Here is a 20,295-nt window from a genome sequence, read left to right as displayed (position 1 = left end):
TTAGGGCACAAAAGGTTCTTTCATTGCAGGACACAGGGCGGCCTCATGCAGAGCGAATTGGTGAGCCAGAAGCTGTGTGCAAGGATGCCCTTTGGAGCTGGAGGTGGGCTGGTTCAAGGATCGCTTGCAGGGTAACGGAGCACATCTGGCGGGAGTTCCAGGGTGTTCCTAAAGTTCCTCAACTGGCACTTCCTCCTGGTCCTTTTTCAGCCCCAAGCTGTTTTTTCTGGTGTCCGACATTAGCTGACCAATACCCAGTGTATTAGTACGATTTGACCCCTGAAGGGCGCAGTGCCACCAAACTTGGAACATTTACAGGGTTTGTCCTCCTCGTGGTAGTTTGCGTGTTGTTGGGTCCAGCTGCAACTTCTAGTTCGGGAGTAAGCAGCTGGTCAGTGAAGTGCCCCCAGTGGTTTACTGGTTTCTTCTTGTTGCAGAGTGGTATCTCCACTCTGGAGGGAGTTCTTGGGTGATTTTTGAAGCCTGGAGATCCTTTGTTGTTCTTCAGAGTTTTTCAGTTGTCTAGCAGCTCTTCGGTGGCGATTGTCGGGTCCTTGGGTGGAGCCGGCAGGGTTTGGTGCCTTTTCTTTGTTGCAGCAGGTCCACAGATCTCGTACTTTTGATCTTCTTGGTGCTGGTCTTCTTTTGTCCATCAAATCTGATTACCTGGTCTAAGGATGCCCACTAAATACTGAATTTAGGGCCAGATGTAGGAAGATTCCAAATTGCGAGTTGCAATTTGCGAGTCCCAGCGACTCGCAAATTGCAACTTGCAATTTGGAATGCAGAAAGGTGTCTCAGACACCTTCTGCGACTCGCTATGGGGTCGCAAAGACCCACCTCATTAATATTAATGAGGTGGGTCGCAATTTGCGACCCCATAGAGAGTCAGGGCACTCACGGGGATGGTGGCCTGCTGGAGACAGCAGACCACCATGTCCGTGACTGCTTTTAAATAAAGCAGTTTTTTTTTTTCAAAGTGCAACCTGTTTTCCTTAAAGGACCTTCCCCTTTAGTTTCGGTATTTTTCAGGGCAGGTAGTGGTCCATTGGACCACTGCCTGCCCTGAAAATCTTTTTTTTTTTCCAGACACAAAGGGGAAGGGGTCCCATAGGGACCGCTTCCCCTTTGTGTCTGGGTTACCATCCACTTCAAGTGGATGGTAACTGCGCTTTCATTTGCGACCGCAATCGCGGTCGCAAATGAAAATGCATAGCATTGCGAGTCGCAAATAGGAAGGGAACACCCCTTCCTATTTTCGAGTCGGAAATGCATTTTGAGAGTCGGATCCGACTCGCAAAATGCATTTCTACATAGCAAAGAGGCTATTGCGACTCGCAAACGGCAATTTTCGCCGTTTGTGACTCGCAAAACCCTTGCTACATCTGTCCCTTAGTGTTTTTTGGAGGAGAACCCTGGTAGTGTCCAATCGAACACCTATCTTTGGGTGGCTACACCCATTATAGTGACCACTTCCTGTGGTAGATGTGACTGCCCCATCCCTAATTGGCTATTTTCCTTCCATCTAAGATGGAGGAAAATGAAATGGAGTGCCCACCTCGCAGGCAACACCTTAGGGGTGGTGCAAACCAGGTGGGGCAACTCCCCCTACTCATTGTGTAGTTTCTCACCTTTGCTCCCACCAAAAGTGGGGGTTTGCAAAGGGGGTGACCATCTCCTGCTAGCAGCAGGCCTGGGGGTCGAGGTTCAAAGGCGGTAAGCCCTTCCCCTCCCATCCTGAGGGAGGGGGTATTAGCACCTCCACCCAGGAAGATCATTGTTCTACAAACCAGAGAGACGGATTTCTCCCCCAAGGTTTGTAGATTGGGTGTCTGGAGGTGGCAGGCTAGATAGGACCAGTCAGCAACCATGCTAGGGTGGTTAGCTTTTGCAGGGGGCACCTCCCATGTGACCCCCAGGGTACATTTATGGATAAATCCAATACTGGTACCAGTTTGGATTTATCATTCTGAGTTGTTTGATAGTAAAAAAAACAGGGTTCAGAGTGGCCATCATGTCGCTGGGAAACTCGTGTTGGCCAGTGTCCAGCACGTGTATTAAAATAGCTGCTCTGTTCACTCACTATGTCCCAGGTTTGGCAAGGACACAGTGGGGGCATATTGCTTATACAGCTATGCCCTCACATATAATACGGTCCACCCTGCCTTAGGACTGGAAGGCCTGCCAGAGGGGTGTCTTATCCATAGTGTATGCAGTGTGCCATGTCGAATTTGTGTTTTAGGTTTGCACCAGGGCACCCAGCCTGCATTGACAGTGCTGGGGGCATCTTGATGCATGGCCCTAGAGGGTGGCACAATCAGTGCTGCTGCCCTCAGGGGCCTACCCTTAGTACCCCATGCCTTGGGTACCTAAGTACCTTTTGCTGGGGACTTATAGTGGTAGCTAAAGGTGTTTCTAATTGTGCCAATGCATCACAACAGTTTTAGGGAAAGAGCTCTGGCCTAGGGAACCTGGTTAGCAGGGGCCCTGAGTACTACAACGTCTGGGACAGATCAACATCAGGCAAAACGTGGGGGCTAACCATGCAAAAAGAGGCCTCCTCTCACAGTTGACCCCTCCCTTCACTGAAGGGGCTGATGTAGTCAAATAGTTTTCTGCCTTTGAAAAAGCCTTTATTGAGTGGGAAATTGAGATAAAACATTGGGGCACACTGTTGTGGGAGTTATTCTCAATAAAGTGCAAGGATAGGCTCCTGACACTGAATGAGGCACATTCTAAATCCTATGACCTCATGAAGGGTACCCAGACTGAGGGTTTTGGATTCATAACTGAAGAGTACAGGATAAAGTTCTGGGAGGCTCGAAAATCCCAGAGCCACGCCTGGGTTGCCTTTTGGACTATTCAGTAAAAATGCTGATTGGTTGGTTAGCTGGAAACAAGGTACAAAACTATGATGGGCTGTATAACCTGTTCATGAAAGATCATCTGTGGAGTAATTGTTCCAATGATAGGCTACATCAACATCTGGTAGACCTGGGTCCACCTTCCCCTCAAGAGTTGGGGAGGAAGGCAGACCAGTGGGTCACAACAAGGGTTACAAAAACTACCACTGGTGGGGGAGACCAATGGAAAGAGGCTAAAAAGCCCCCCTAAGGGAAAGATGGGAGCCAGGGTAAAATCAACAAAGAGTCTTCTCAAGGCCCCCAAAAATCTGCACAGGAGGGTGGGCCCAGAGACTACTCACAGTCCAGGGGTGGGTACAAAGGGAAATACTTTGACACCAGCAAGGTTTGGTGCCAAGATTGTAAAACCAAAGGGCACCAAACTGGAGACTCTGGCTGTAAGAACAAACATAATGCCTCTAGTTAACCTGCAGTAAATGCAATTGCCAATATCCAGATAGGGGCAGAGGTGTGGCCTGACCACGTCAGTGTCCCCACAGAGGTAATATTAGTCTCTGAGGGTGGGGTAAATGTATCCTGTGCTGCCTGCCCAAGTAACATGAACAGATACAGGCAGCACCCTGTGATTAATGGGGAGAAAACAGAAGCCGCGAGGGATACAGGGGCTAGTATCACCATGGTATCTCAGCACCTGATTCCCTCACTCAGTTCCTGGTAGGGAGGTCTTATCCTGTCACCAATGCTGACAATGAGACCAAGTTCCACCCTATTGCTATGGTAAACTTTGAATGGGGAGGAGTAGCAGGGCAGAAAGAAGTGGTTGTGTCCTCATCCATCCCTATAGGTTGCCTACTTAGTAATGATCTGGAGCATTCCCCCTGGGCTGAGGTAGAGCTAAAAACACATGCAGCAATGATTGGGATCCCTGAGTGGGCTTGTGTCAAGACTAGATCACAGAGCAAACTTCAGGGAGAAAAAGGAGAGCTGGATCCTGAAATAGTGGACCAGCCTTCCAAGAGAAAAGGCAAGAAGACTGGGGGACCAGCTTTAAAACAGATCCCAAGACAGGACACCTCTTCTCAGGAGGAGGAGTCTCCTGCCTGCAGAGAACACTTTATTGAAATGTTCAAACACAGGTTCTGCTAATGAATTAACTCTATGTGAATGTCGTCTTTATTAATTTAAGTATAAGTATAGAAGCGCTGAACATAAACTACACGGAGACTGTTCTGACCTCTCATAGTTTGTTTACTTGTGAAAGAAGCAGAACACAAATATTCATTAGTAACATTTAAAGAAGGACCCTGAAAGTGGCACTTTTGAACTATAACTCCCAGAATGCCCCTGTGCCTATAAAAGGCAGGTAAATGAGAACCATGTGTGCCTACAAACTAAAACCACCTGAGGAACACAAAATGTTGAAACGCGTAGTGGTGTTTGAAGTGCTGCTCTGTCAATAAATGGAATCTTCTAATCTTTACCTCTGGGAGTGCAACAAATATTGTTGGTATATGTATATATATATACTCCACTCCCACTGATATATATATATATATATATATATATATATATATATATATATATATATATATATATATATATATATCAGTGGGAGTGGAGTATATATATATACATATACCAATTTATAAGTCACTCCACATTCCTGCCACATGTGTTTTAAGTATGCAGACATAAAGTTTGACCACCTGTCTGATACTACCTCCTTAGAGAACCCAACCATGGTAAAGATACCTAGGAGGGCTTTGGCAACTGCAGGTACAGTGCTTGTCCTAAGGGGAATAGTCTCAGGATACCTAATGCATGATCCACTCCCACTGATATATCTATGATCATAGATATATCAGTGGGAGTGGATCATGCATTAGGTATCCTGAGACTATTCCCCTTAGGACAAGCACTGTACCTGCAGTTGCCAAAGCCCTCCTAGGTATCTTTACCATGGTTGGGTTCTCTAAGGAGGTAGTATCAGACAGGTGGTCAAACTTTATGTCTGCATACTTAAAACACATGTGGCAGGAATGTGGAGTGACTTATAAATTCACTACCCCATACCATCCACAAACCAATGGGCTGGAAGAAAGATTCAATCAGACCCTAAAAGGCATGATTGGAGGGCTCCCTGAAAAACTCAGAAGGAGATGGGATGTCCTACTTCCATGTCTGCTGTTTGCCTACAGGGAAGTGCCACAAAAGGGAGTTGGTTTTTCTCCTTTTGAACTTTTGTTTGGGCACAGTGTTAGGGGACCACTATGTCTTGAAAGGGAAGGCTGGGAGAGACCTCTCAAAGAGCCCAGGAAGGATATTGTGGACTACGTGCTAGGCCTACGTTCTAGAATGGCTGAGTACATGGAGAAAGCCAGCAAAAATCTTTACGCCAGCCAAGAACTTTGGTATGACCAAAAAGCTGCTATGGTGGAGTTCCAACCAGGGCATAAAGTTTGGGTGTTGGAGCCTATTGCTCCAAGGGCCCTCTAGGATAAATGGTCTTGGCCCTATCCCATTCTTGAAAGGGAAGGGGAGGCCACTTATCTAGTGGACCTAGGCGGTTGCAGGAACCCCAAGATAATCATACATGTCAACTGCCTAAAACCCTTTTATGACAGAGCTGATGTGATTATGCTTATGGTTACAGATGAGGGACAGGAGGAGGAGAGTGAACCTTTCCCTGATCTAGTCTCCAGCAATCCTCAAGATGGTTCTGTAGATGGAGTGGTCTTATCAGACACCCTCTCAGGACAACAGCAGACTGATTGCAGCCAAGTCCTTAACCAGTATGCTGGGCTACTTTCTCTGACCCCTGGGAAGACAAACTGGTTTACCCATAGTGTGGACACTGGTGACAGCCTACCCGTGAAAAACAACATTTATAGACAATCTGGCCATGTCAGAGAAAGCATAGAAGTCAAGCAAATGTTGGATTTGGGTGTTATTGAACCTTCAGAGAGCCACTGTGCTAGCCCAGTAGTGTTAGTCCCCAAACCTCCCTCCAAGGGTGACAAGAAAGAAATGAGGTTTTCTGTTCACTCACTATGTCCCAGGTTTGGCAAGGACACAGTGGGTAAATAATGCTCATGCAGCTATGCCCTCACATATAACATGGTGCACCCTACCTTAGGCCTGGAAGGCCTGCCAGAGGGGTGTCTTATCCATTATGTATGCAGTGCATGGTGGGCAGGGCACACTGGCAGCGTGCCATGTCGAGTTTGTGTTTGAGGTTTACCCCAGGACACACAGCCTGCATTGGCAGTGCTGGGGGCATTTGGATGCATGGCCCTAGAGGGTGGCACAATCAGTTCTGCTGCCCTCAGGGGTCTACCCTTAGTACCTCATGCCCTGGGTACCTAAGTACCTTTTACTGGGGACTTATAGTGGTAGCTGTGAGAGACTGGCTCTTTGTTGCAGTACCCCCCACTTTTTGCCTGGATTCTGAATACAGCTTGGACTGGAGTGCACTGGGATCCTGCTAACCGGGTTCTCAGTGCCAGTGTTCTTTCCCTAAAACATGGTAAAAGTAATTGGATACACCTTTAGCTACCACTATAAGTCCCTAGTAAAAGGTACTTAGGTACCCAGGGCATGGGGTACCTTGGGTAAGCCCCTGAGGGCAGCAGCGCTGACTGTGCCACCCTCAAGAGCTATGCATCCAGATGCACCCAGCACTGCCATAGCAGGCTGAGTGTCCTGGTGCAAACCTAAAATACAAACTTGACATGGCACACTTTCTGTGTGCCCTGTCCACCCTGCACTGCATATGTTATGGGTAAGTCACCCCTCTAAAAGGCCTTCCAGCCCTATGGCAGGGTGCACCATACTATATGTGTGGGCATACTTGCTTGAGCAATATGCCCCCACTGTGTCCTTGCCAAACCTGGGACATCGTGAGTGATCAGGGCAGCCATTTTAATATATGTGCCGGACACTGGTCAATACGAGTTTCCCAGCTACATAATGGCTACTCTGAACCCTGGGTTGTTTTGATATCAAACAACTCAGAATAATAAATCCAAACTGGTACCAGTACTGGTTTTATTATAAAATGTACCCAGAGGTCACCTTAGACGACCCCCCTGAAGAAGCTAACTATCCTGGAATGGTTGCTGACTGGTTCTATCCAGCCTGCTGCCTCCAGCCAGCCAATCCACAAACCTTGGGGGAGAGCCCTGCCTCTCTGGTTTGTGAAACAAAGCCTTTTCTCGGTGGAGGAGCTAACTCCCCCTCCCTCAGGAATGTGCACTGCCCTGGCAGTGAGCTTCAAAGGGCTACTGCCCTTGTATCTTGACCCCCAGGCCTGCTGCTAGCAGCAGATGGCCTCCCCCTTTGGAAATCCCCATTCTTGGAGGGAGCAAAGGCGGGAAGCCACACAAAGGGTAGAAGGAGTGGCCTCACCTCGCCTGCACCACCCCTAAGAGGCTTGCAGGCGAAGTGGACCCTTAATTTCATTTTTCTCCATCGTGGAATGGAGAAAAATAGCCAATCAGGTTTAGGGAAGTGACCCTTCCCACAGGAAGAGTTCGCTGTAGTGGGTGTAGCCACCCAAGGGTAAGCGTCCCATTGGACACTACCAGGTTCCCCCTAAAATGTCCACTAAATTCAGTATTTAGTGGGCTCCCCTAGACCAAGAATTTAGATTTTAAAAGGATTTGAAAAGGATTCCAAGAAGACAACAAGACCAGCACCAGAGAAACCGGCAGGACGAGAACTGAGGACCTGCTGCACCGGAAGAGGCGCCAAGACCCCTGCTTGCTGCACCAGAGTCCGACAATCGCAACAGCAGAGGAGCTCAACACTGGACCAACCCCAAGAAACCCACAGGACCTCCAAGCTTCAAGGATCACCCCAGATCTCCCTCCTGAGTGGAGGCACCACTCAAGAAAAGTAAGAAAACTGCAAAGGACCAAGAAACCAGTGAAGCACACTTTCACTGAATTGCCTAAATCTTCGCGACCGGAAGTCACAGCCGGACCCAACGACACACAGACAACAGTCCAGAAGTGCCCCCCAGCTGTTCCAATTTGGCGGTGCTGTGACCCCCAGTGGCCGAGATAGAGCAATAGCATGGCTCCTGGTCAGCTGACATCGGACCAGGAGAAAACCAGCTCCCCTAGAGCTAACAAAGAATCAGGATGAAGCCCCAGTTGAGGGACTTCATGAACACGCCGGACCTCCGACCAGAGTTCCCCCGTTGTCCTGCAAGCGTCTTCCAAAGAGACTTACCTCCAGCTCCAGTGGACTCCGCTGCGCACAGTGTAGGAAGTTGGCTCTGTATATACTATCTCAAAGTGAGAGATAGTGTGCACAGAGTCCGAGGGTTCCCCTTAGAGGTTAATAGTGGCAACATTAGATAATACTAATGCTCTATTTTGTGGTAGTGTGGTCGAGCAGTAGGCTTATCAGAGGGGAGTGTTAAGCATTTGTTGTACACACACAGGCAATAAATGAGGAACACACACTCAAAGACTTAACTCCAGGCCAATAGTTTTTATGTAGAAATATATATTTTCTTAATTTATTTTAGAACCACAAGATTCAAGATTTGAGGTAAGTACATAAAATGCAAGGTACTTCACACAGGTAAGTACAGAACTTTGATTTAAAACAGTAGTACACTCAGTTTAGGTTAAAATGGCAATAAGCTATTTTAAAAGTCGACACTGCAAAAATCAACAGCTCCTGGGGGAGGTAAGTTTGGTTAGTTTTTGAAGGTACAGTCAGTCTCCTGGGCATAGGCAGCCCACCGTTGGGGGTTCAAGGCAATCCCAAAGCCACAGCACCAGCAACACAGGGCCGGTCAGGTGCAGAGGTCAAAGGAGGGCCTAAAACACATAGGCGCCTATGAAGAACAGGGGTGCTCCGGTCCTAGTCTGCTTACAGGTAAAGTACCTGCGTCCTCGGGGAGCAGACCAGGGGGGTTTTGTAGAGCACTGGGGGGGACAAACACAAGCTCACAAAACACACCCTCAGCGGCACAGGGGAGGCCAGGTGCAGTGGGCAAAGTAGGCGTCGGGTTTGCTATAGAAAGCAATGGAGGGACATGGGGGTCACTTAGGTGATGCAGGCAGGGCACAGGGGGGCTTCTCGGGCCAACCACCGACTGAGCTAGGATGAGGGCCGACGCTGGTCACTCCTGCACTGGTAGGTGGTTCCTCTCGGTCCTGGGGGCTGCGGGTGCAGTGCTTGGTCCAGGTGTCGGGTTCCTTTGTTACCAGGCAGTTGCAGTCAGGGGGAGCCTCTGGATCCTCTATGCAGGCGTCGCTGTGGGGGTGCAGGGCGGTCGCTCAGGGTGTCCACGTCGTTGGAGTCGCCTAGGAGTCCTCTCTGCAGTGTTGGTTCTCTTGAACTCGAGCCGGGGGCATCGGGTGCAGAGTGTGAAGTCTCACACTTCCGACGGGAAGGAAGAGCCTCTTTAAAAGTTGCTTTGAAGTTGCAAAGTTGTTGCAGTTTCTGAACAGTGCTGCTTTTATCTGGAGTTTCTTGGTCCTTTAGGTGCAGGGCAGTCTTCTGAGTCCTCAGAGGTCACTGGTCCCGTCAGATGCGTCGCTGTGTAGGTTCTTTGAGTCTGGAGACAGGCCGGTAGTGCTGGGGCTAAGTCAGTTGGTGTCTCCGTCGTCTCTGTGGGGATTTAAGGTCAGCAGTCCTTCTTCTTTCTCAAGGTTGCAGGAATCTGATTTCCTGGGTTCAGGGTCTCCCCTAAATACTAAATTTAGGGGTGTGTTTAGGTTGGGGGGCACTAGCCAATGGCTACTGTCCTTGAGGGTGGCTACACCCTCTTTGTGCCTCCTCCCAGAGGGGGAAGGGGGCACATCCGCATTCCTATTGGGTGAAACCTCCAAACTCAAGATGGAGGATTTCTAAAGGCAGGGATCACCTCAGCTCAGGGCACCTTAGGGGCTGTCCTGACTGGTAGGTGACTCCTCCTTGTTTTTCTCATTATCTCCTCCGGCCTTGCTGCCAAAAGTGGGGGCTGTGGCCGGAGGGGCAGGCATCTCCACTAGCTGGGATGCCCTGGGGTGCTGTAACAAAAGGCATGAGCCTTTGAGGCTTACCACCAGGTGTTACAGTTCCTGCAGGGGGAGGTGAGAAGCACCTCCACCCAGTACAGGCTTTGTTCCTGGCCACAGGGTGACAAAGGCACTCTCCCCATGTGGCCAGAAACTCGTCCGGTTGTGGCAGGCTGGCAGAAACTGGTCAGCCTAGCACTAGGAGTCGGACTGGTATTCAGGGGGCATCTCTAAAATGCCCTCTGGGTGTATTTTACAATAAATCCCACACTGGCATCAGTGTGCATTTATTGTGCTGAGAAGTTTGATAACAAACTTCCCAGATTTCAGTGTAGCCATTATGGAAGTATGGAGTTTGTAATTGACAGACACCCAGACCATATACTCTTTATGGCTACCCTGCACTTACAATGTCTAAGGTTTTGCTTAGACACTATATTGACATAGTGCTCATACAACTATGCCCTCACCTGTGGTATAGTGCACCCTGCCTTAGGGCTGTAAGGCCTGCTAGAGGGGTGACTTACCTACGCCACAGGCAGTGAGAGGTGGACATGGTACCCTGTGGGGAGTGCCATGTCGGCTTAGTCATATTCTCCCCACCAGCACACACAAGCTGTGAGGCAGTGTGCATGTGCTGAGTGAGAGGTCCCCAGAGTGGCATAATATATGCTGCAGCCCTTAGAGAACTTCCCTGGCCACAGGGCCCTTGGTACCAGGGGTACCATTTACAAGGGACTTATTTGTGTGCCAGGGCTGTGCCAATTGTGGGAACAAATGTACAGTTTAGGGAAAGAAAACTGGTGCTGGGGCCTTGTTAGCAGGGTCCCAGCACACTTTCAGTCATAACTGGCATCAGCAAAAGGTTAGGGGGTAACCATGCCAAGGAAGGCATTTTCTTACACACAGCATCCAAGAGGTCCAAAACGCTCTTCACCTGGCCACCCAGGGCCTTGCATTGCAGGTTCTGCTGTGTGCTCCGGGTCCCCAGCCCCTTGTGACCTCGACAGCCAAAGGGGACCCCCAGGCACCACTTTGAATTTGCAAACCAGCTCCTTTTCCAAGTGACCCATCCAGGTGGCCCTGTGCCTGTGCCAAGAACTTTTCCAACGCTGCTCCCGCCGGAACCGGGAGCTGCCTGACGCTCTCCAGCTGGCACATGGTGCCCACTGACCACTGCAACCACCCTGCAAAAGAAGAGACTGGTAACTCAACCGTACGATTTTAAATGCATTTTTAAAAACTGACTGCCTATTGATTCCAATGGTGCGTAATTACGCACAGAAAGACTAACTTTGCTAATAATTGAAAAAGTCATAACAAGAAAAGTACTTAGCCTATTCTAAAGATTTTGGTCTTAAAAATTATATAAACGTCTGAAGTATTTTTATAAATTCTGGTCTTGAGTTATTCATTGAGTATGTGTGGTGCACAATTGGACTTGTGAGTACAGCAAATACTTAGCACATCTCCTGGATTAGCCTAACTGCTTGACCAACTACCTTAAAAATTAGAGCATTAGGTGGTCTGCTTTTCATCCCTGAAAACTAACATGTGGCTGCCCGGACCCCCTGCATAGTGTACTTGGTTTTGTGCACTACATAGAGGGCTGGCCTCCAACTGTAGCTAAAGGCATTTCCAATTGTACCAACACATCACAACAGTTTTAGGGAAAGAGATCTGGCCCAGGGGACCTGATTAGCAGGGGTCTTGGGCACTACAATTTCTAGGCTACATCATACATCAGGTAAAAAGTGGGGGCTAATCATGCCAAAAAGAGGCCTTTTGTCACAGCTCTCTTAAAGAATACATGGTCTAATGGGGTACACAGTTCCCTTAGAGTGAAACAGAAGAAAAACAAAAGGAGGTTGGTGGGGAACTGAGAAAGCAGATCAGTGGATCTGCTTACTCAGAAGCAAGAGCCCTCATACACCCAGATGTATGTCATGCTTCATCATCGGACAGCTCCTCGTTGGGCAGGCGCATCAATGCCCACCGGGCCCCGCCAGGGCTTTTGGACTAATATGCCATTGTAAAGTGTCGGAGGGGTGCTCTAGGTGTAGATTGGTGTAAAGTGAGTTAAAAATAGCTAAGAGATATTCTCGCAATTTTAATATGGGGTCCTTTTGTTATGATCAAAATCGTGGGTGGCTGAATGTGGTGGCAATGATCCAATACAGCTCACTAAATGGTGTTGATATAGGTTGACATGTTTCTTGCCAATGGTTGTCACTATCGATCAGGGCAATTCTTCCGGACCAGAAACCTCATCTACCCGTGACTGGGTAAGTGTGAATTAATTATTACCTAAAGTTCTCAATCACATAAAACACTAACATATCCGTCAATGTATGTAGTATTCGTGGGGATGTCTAAAAAAAAAAAACTGAAATTTGGTGAGATACTGACCCCTTAGATGGTGGCAGAAGCTGTGCTAGCTGCGGAGTAAGAGGAGACCTGCACGCTTAATAGGCGGTGACCTACTCCTCTCTGCCACCCTGTTTTCCCACCAACCTCCTTTCCCTTTTTTTTCTTCCCTTTGACTCTAGAGGAACTGCATACCCTCTAGGACCATCCTGTAAGAATGCCAGCAGGACTGACAATATCCACCTTGGCATTCTCCCTTGTGGCCAGAGACTAGGGTATCCATGGTGATCATACAAGGGATTACTCCATCCACTGAATTCGTTGAGATACTTTTTGTTTCTGAAATGTTAGCATCCTTTAGAATGAGGCTAGTAGGTCTGAGGCCATCCTGTCACAATCTACAACTTGAACATCACTTATTGTAGGTTTCTCAGTGAATATTCTGTATCTAAGATGGACGTGGCCCCTAGGTCCATTGTAAAGCCCGAAACAAAGAAGTGGCAGAACTCTAAAGTGAGACAATGGGGATGTGATGCCTTCTCTTTCCATCATCCTCGAGGCCATATCTGGCACACGTTCATGGGCCCCGCACACAGCGGGAGTCTGTGAATGCTTTAGGAGACTATGCATGCGCCCTACAACATATCTCACCCTCTGCCCCAGTGTTATCTAGTTACGTAAATTAATGAAAATCTATGAACATATTGCTGACATGTTTCAGCAAGACTCAAGAGATGCCCAACAAACAACATTCAGTAGCTGCCTGTCCCATTTACAGACCCCTGAATAGTACTGACCAATCACCTGCCAGCGAACCACTGGTCACCTGAGTCTCTTATCTGCAAACTGCATCTGGTCTCAAAATGTACTGAATTAGAATAAGCCTGTCAACTGATTTTTTGTACAAGCAGCACATTGAATCACATCTACACCTGCCAGCTGACCCCATGTCTTACATTGAGCTAGGTCCACAAATATCAGCTGATCCAAGGTACCATGTGTCATACAGGACTGGGCCCATACATGTCAATTGATCTCATACCATAAGTGTTATATATTGGACAAGGGTCATGCATGTCAATAGACTTGTGTCTCAAATGCTATATTGGACCTGTCCCATACATGTCAATTGACCATAGGTTTATTAAAAAACCAAAACATGTGCTACATAATGGATCATTCCAATACATGTCGACCGATTCCTGGCCCCCAGTGTTATCCTGGACTGGGTCCATTCACGTCAACTGCTGCCCATTACGTGCCATGTCATATGTTGGATCATTCCCATACATGTCAGCTAACCTGTTCCTCCTGTGCTGTATTGGAACAGTCCTACATCTGTCGGCTCTATCCAGGTCCTTTGTGTTATACTCCAGCAGGCATGTTTTAAAACTTCCATGCTTTGAACCAGTCTCAAAGTTACCTGTTGCCTCCAGGGCACGTGTGATATTCACCTGGTCCCTTAACTGTGGGCTAACAAGCTTGTGTAAGTACTGCTAGGGGAGTTACTTACCCACTAACTGGCCCCTTCCAAGTCTGTGATACTGGAGCAGACTGACCCTATCAAGTGATCTGAAGAGTGCCAGTGATGTTGAACTAGCTGACATTGGGCAGGCTTGACATGTTAGGATATTCCATCATTGCTCATCCTTGAGGGCACTCAAAACTGAAAGCAGTTAGTTTTCCCTCTCCTTAAAATGTTTTTTTCCTCTTGTCTCCTGCAGACACTGCTGCTTTGGTCCTGCGAGAAATACCCATGTGCAAAGGACTGGAAGAACTTTAAGAAGAGCTTCCTGCGCTTGTTCGTGAAGCTGCGCAAGTGTGTGAGCCAACACTTCCTCAAACACTACTTTGTCCGGGGCACCAACTTGCTCAAGTACACAAACACCACCGACTTGGACCTCATGGTCCTCAAGATGGACGAATTCATAAAGAACCCCACAAAATACATCCGATGAGCATCATCAGGTCCACTTCTTCCAATCTTTAAAATGTGGATGGAAGAACATCACTGTGACTCTGGCCAGTCCGGCTATCCATGCCGTGAGCCAGTGGGAGCTCATTATGTTGGTGACCTGTAGTTAGGTACCATGACCTTCAGCATCCTTAGACCACACACTGAGATCCAACATTGCAGATTCCAAAACGTGAAAACAAAAACATCTGTGTGCCTACCTCAGAAATTTACCTGAGCATTGTGCTTTTGATACTGGATCAGTGGCCATCACTGCAGACCCACAAATAATGCCACCCTGAACCTCAGTGTAACCACGTCAGCCCTGAAGTAATATCTACTAAGCAGCATCAGTTCACAAGTTCAGACCCAGGACTTTTGTCAAGTAGCAGCATACCTTACCCCACATCCACTAAGATCCAACTGTCCGCCATGGAAAACCCCAAAAACATTTGTACCATTAGGAGAGACTTCTAGGGACAACATCCCTAAAATACAGCAAATAAATGCTAACAAGAACCACCATATGACAGCTTCAAACCTTTTACTGCTGAGCGCCAGCTTTCTGCCCATGGAGATGGCAAAATATGCTTTCAAGAGCTTGAGTAGAACCATGTGGCACATTAAGCTATTATCACTGAGAGACAGTAGTTCTACGAAGACAGACCCAGAAGATTTAACGCCAGAAATCTCTGCATGGGAATAGCAGACCTTAAGCTAGACTTGCCAAGAGACAATAATCTAGTGCCACACATCTAGGAATCTATATGTAAGTATTGTGAACATTTAGCAATATGTACTGACCCACAGCATCCAACACAGAAAGCAAGAGAATGTCTCTTACAAATCACTGATTTTAGGTGTGCTAGTCTAAGTAGCTCATTGAAAGCAAAACAAGGACACAACACCCATGAGGAGTTGGTTATCAGATGGATTTCCAGGACTGGAAACAGTGTCTGTAATAAGCTGGAGGGAGGAGGCCACCCTACCACCTTCTGCTCTATCAGCTGAACAGTGGCTTTGTTACTGCACCAAGGGTGTGGAGGTAAAGAATGGAACCAAAGATGAAGAGCTAAATCTGCGAACAATGGTGTGAAGCTAAAGTCGGAACCAGGAGTGTGGAGCTAAAAGAGATGACCAGGGTTTAGCGCTAATGTCTCCGCCCATGTGTAGAGTGCTAAAGTCTGTGATCAAGAGTGTAGAGTTAAAGAATGCAACTAAAGGTGTGGGGCTAAAGTCTACGACCAAGAGTGTGGAGCTAATGAGTACAACCAAGATAGTAGAACTAAAGCCTGTGACCAAGGGTGTAGAGCTAAAGAAAGCAACAAGATGTGTAGAGTTAAAGAAAGCATCCAAGGGAGTGGAGCTAAAGAAAACAACCATAGGTGTAGAGTTAAAGTAAACAACTAAAGGTGCAGAGCTAAAGAAAGCATCCAAAGGCATAGAGTTAAAGAAAGCAGCCAAGGGTGTAGAGCTAAAGAGAGCATCCAAGGGTGTAGAGCTAAAGAAAGGATCCGAAGGTATAGAACTAAAGAAAGCATCCAAAGGCATCGAGTTAAAGAAAGCAGCCAAGGGTGTAGAGCTAAAGAAAGCATCCAAGGGTGTAGAGCTAAAGAAATGATCCAAAGGTGTAGAGCTAAAGAAAGCAACCAAAGGTGTAGAGCTAAAGAAAGCAACCAAGGGTGTAGAGCTAAAGAAAGCAACCAAAGGTGTAGAGTTAAAGAAAGCAACCAAAGGTGTAATGCTAAAGAAAGCAACCAAAGGTGTAGAGCTAAAGAGAGCATCCAAGGGTGTAGAGCTAAAGAAAGGATCCGAAGGTGTGGAGCTGAAGAAAGAAACCAAAGGTGTAGAGCTAAAGAAAGCAACCATAGGTGAAGAGTTAAAGAAAGCAACCAAAGGTGTAGAACTACAGAAAGCAACCATAGGTGTAGAGATAAAGAAAGCAACCATAGGTGTAGACTTAAAGAAAGCAACCTGGTGTAGACTTAAAGAAAGCAACCAAAGGTGTAGCGCTATAGAAAGCAATCATAGGTGTAGAGTTAAAGAAAACAACCAAAGGTTGAGCTACAGAAAGCATCCAAGGGTGTAGAGCTAAATAAAGCAACCAAATGTGTAGAGCTAAAGAAAGCAACCACAGGTGAGGAGCCAAAGTCTGGACTAAGTATGTGTAGCTAAAGAAAGCAACCAAAGGTTTACAGCTAAGGTCTGGCCCAAGAGTGTGGAGCTAAAGAAAGCAACCAACAGTGTAGAGGTAAAGTCTAGACCAAGAGTGTAGAGCTAACACCTGGACGACTAAGAGTGTGGAGCTAAAGCCTGGACTGAGAGTGTGGAGCTAAAGAAAGTACCCAAAGGTGTAGAGCTAATGTCTGGACCAACGGTGTGAAGCTAAAGCCTGGGCTAGGGGTGTAGAGTGAAAGTCTGTGTCAAAATCTTTAGTGTAAAAAATTTATGTACTATCCAATCCACATGTAGAGATCCATAGCCTGAAAACTGTATATCATGCATGTTATTTTTAAACAAATCAAATCCTGGCCTTAAAGGGAGCACAGAAAGCCCTGCACTGTCTGGAGGAAGTGTAATAAACCTGACTAGCAGCAAGGCCCAGCTCTATCACCCTCCTACGTTGTGGGAATCATTGCGTAAAGACTGATCAGAGCCTACCCTGCATACGATGAGATTGAGGTGCTCATCAGTGATAGTCCCAAGGACAGCATCACTTTATTTTCAACAGTTTTAATTGGTTGACCAGTGATTTTCAGCAACTATCCTTTCTCCTCACTCCCTCAGCCCTGTACTCCACCCCAGCTCTTGAGCCGACCGGTATGAGCATTAGAGCCATGATGCAGAGAACATCCCACCACCTTCCATGTATGTCCCCCTGGGCCCCCCATAATCAGATCCTGAATGTGGACATATATTGGCACTTATCATGTACTCCAGTGTGTTAAGCGCAGGGCAGTGATGCCTTTTGTTAGAATCACATGATTTTTAGTGAAGTTTCAAAGCTGAATTAGAGCCCAGATCTCAAGGTTTTAAGATCAGACACCACCTCCTGCCTGGTGCTATGCTACCCCGGAGCAGTTACAAGTGCCATTCAGTATTGACTAGACCCGTTCTGCTTGCCGGATTTGAGGAATTTGGCAATTCTGCATTACTCTTTCAACACAGAGCTCTTGCCAAGTTCCACCAGTAGCCGCGTGCTGGAATTTTTCCCCCACTTGACCAAAGCAATGACAACCCGAGGCTCCGGCAAATGAGCTGACTTGTGATCTCCTAGTGCAATTTCTGGTGGCTCTTAAACCTTCTGGAGTCATTTTTTACTGCGAGCGGTCATGGGAGCGCTCGCAGTCAGAGGGCTGCTTATTGAGTAGATTCATACTAGAGCAGCAGCAAAATCAACTTGACTGGCCACTCTCTCTTGCACACTGTGTGATGCCATTTGTGCTGAATTTTCAGTGTGTAATGCGCTACTGGCGCAAAACTGCAGTGCGTGCAGTCCAACATGCATTTTTTCCTCCAGTTGGTGCATCTCCGCAGAATGTGTTGGAGTTTTTATGTAAATCTGTTGAACTTGGCAGAGTGAGACCCTGCGAGTTCTGCCCACCCCTACTATTGATTTCAGATGCCCTTAGCCTCTTCGGACGTGTGGTTTCTCCTACCCCAAGACAGATGATCAATGCTTGGTGCCTACATTATAAGAATCCCATGAAATGTGTCCAACTTTATGTACAATATTTTTTCCTCCCAAGCAAATCCAAAGGTTTGTTATCCAGTCCACAGGTGTGGAGTTTACTCCCCTATCCATTGATGTACTAATGTTCACCAGCTTCAGGCATCTGTGATTTGATTGTGCCTTTAGTGGGAGTAACTTGTGTGTTTTCACTGGAAACCCTAACATTGTGTACCCGTGACCTTTGGTGGTGTCAAAGTTCAGTGCTGACTGCATGGCTGTTGTTATATCTTCTCAAAGGTGTGTGAGTTTAGAGTCTAGGTATGAAGGATTCTCGTGGTGACCCGCTACCCCACATTTCTTCCCATGCTTGCCCCTTACTTTCCGCCTAATACATGCATAAACCCACATGTACAATTTTTTAAATAATAGATTGTACCTATTATCAAGAATTGGTAGCGTAGTCCATAAGGTCTTGGCACTCATCTTCTTCTGAAGCCGAAACCGGTTGAATTTCCCAAAACGGTTATCATTTCCTCTTAGTACCATATATTATGAAGAGCAGATTCTCATGTAAATTGTTATTTCAGTGATAGATCATTAGGTTTCATACATAAAAACACATGAATTGTTTCTTTAAATTAATAATTTTATAAAAGTTTACAAAATGTATTAAAAGACCTATAAAAACACAAAGTGAGTGAATTAAGTACAGGTCAATGACAAGAAATTATAAGTAATAGTTGAATTGTGGGAGCACCACAATGATGAGGTGACAATGGAACACAGAACTCAACCAGCGTCACTTCCTGCCTTGACCATGTCTTCATCTGGAAGAAGGAGATATCTCACATGGGTAGCGCCCAAAATGGGATCCTTGTAACTGGAGACACCATGTCCGTCTCACTAACAATCGGCTTGCCTTCAAGTCTCAGCATCATGCTTGACCTGGTGTGAATCCATTACCTTGACTTGTCCAGACCTCCCAAAAACACTTATTTCCTTGGTCCAAAGGATTCAGAACCCAGTAGCTGGAGTGTGCCTTCTCTTCCGCAAGCGACACCACATCAAACCTGCGATTAAAGCACTCCACTGGCTCCCAGTCAATGATCAAATCAAAGGTCTTCTGCAACATTCACAAAGAAACCCTGTCTACCTGCGGGAACTGGCCATTTGTTACACCCCAAGGACAGCCAATCATGCCATGTCCACCAGTAGGATCAGCCAAGGACCATTCAAAAGAGTGAAACACAGAAGATCACTGGACATAGAAGGACATGACACTCAGCCCCAACCTGAGATCAGAACCCAACCAGATGTGGTTTAGGAAACTTTTGAAACTGATCTATTTAGAGTTCCCTTTACACAAAATAAATGCAGAAAGAGGGTCACTGTCAGGGAACTTCAAAATGTGGCTCATTACTTGTCCCACTGGATTCTAACCTCCAGAAACTGCCTGACTGCATGCTTAGTCAACCCTTTGCCGAGAAACCACCAAGGGTTCGATTTAGGTGTTGTCGGACAAGCAACTCCATCACTATAGTCACAGATATCCCGTCCTCTTAAATCTAAATCCCTTAGGATATAATTGGTTTTAAAATTCTGTGGACAGGATATCCGCCACCATTGTGACGGAGTAACTGGTCCGCCAATATCTAAATCAGGCCCCAAGTGTAAATAAACACAAACACAAGGTGTAATGCACTCCTATAGTGGCAGAGATTCACAAGTATTAAGATACAGGCATCACCCAGGTGGATACACATCCCTTGCCTAAGTCCACAGGTGAGTTCCCCTGTTGGCTCCTTCAAGTCTCTCAGGTGCACCATTGCATCCACAGGCTCCAGCAAGGGCACTTTGTCTAGGATTATCCAATAGATTGTCTAGGAGAGGTAGGCGTCTGCTCACTACAGCATGAGGTCATAGCGTGATACCACAGAGAAAGTCTAGTAGAAGTGAACATTTTCTAATACCAATAGGGTTCCCTGAATCAGATCACCTTATCCCTGTGGAGGTGCATCACACAGCCAGGTTTTCAGCTGTTTGTTACAAGTATGTGGAGGTAAAGGAAGGTGATTTACGCATTTTAGGATGAACTAGTAAGTCAGGAGAAGTAAAGCGTGGATGTCGTGCAGGAGCATCATAGCTCTTGCTCTCTGATGGGCACAGTTTGTAACAGTGGGAGCCAATGGACCTTTGCTGGGTGGGTCAATATGCAGACATGGTGGGTAAGTCATGAAGTGTGGTGATGGTCCACATTCAGGATCATTTCCAGCCCACAGCGTACGCACTTGGAAAGTCCCCAGGTATGAAGAGCTGGCATAGTCAAGGTGTGAATAAAAGATGCTCTGAAACCAACATCCTCCGGCATGATTAAGGCAATGGTTTAAGGATGGCAAAGCAACTGGGTGCAGCTGTGTA

At 47.0% G+C, this 20,295-nt stretch overlaps 1 protein-coding gene across 1 annotated transcript in view; it reads left to right on the top strand.

The window, feature by feature from the left end:
- The window catches only part of MAB21L3 (mab-21 like 3), a 126,600-nt gene extending 106,881 nt beyond the window's left edge, over positions 1 to 19,719 (top strand). The window contains exon 8 of the mRNA XM_069202975.1: positions 13,975 to 19,719. Coding sequence (XP_069059076.1) covers positions 13,975 to 14,208 — 234 coding nt within the window. The 3' untranslated portion in view covers positions 14,209 to 19,719. The remainder of the gene's footprint in view (positions 1 to 13,974) is intronic.
- Positions 19,720 to 20,295: the final 576 nt, after the last annotated feature.

The sequence above is a fragment of the Pleurodeles waltl genome, chromosome 8 (genome assembly GCF_031143425.1).
Source record: "Pleurodeles waltl isolate 20211129_DDA chromosome 8, aPleWal1.hap1.20221129, whole genome shotgun sequence".
Classification (NCBI taxonomy): Eukaryota; Metazoa; Chordata; class Amphibia; order Caudata; family Salamandridae; genus Pleurodeles; species Pleurodeles waltl.
The sequence above is the reverse complement of the archived record's forward strand: the minus strand, read 5'-3'. Positions and strand labels throughout refer to the sequence as shown.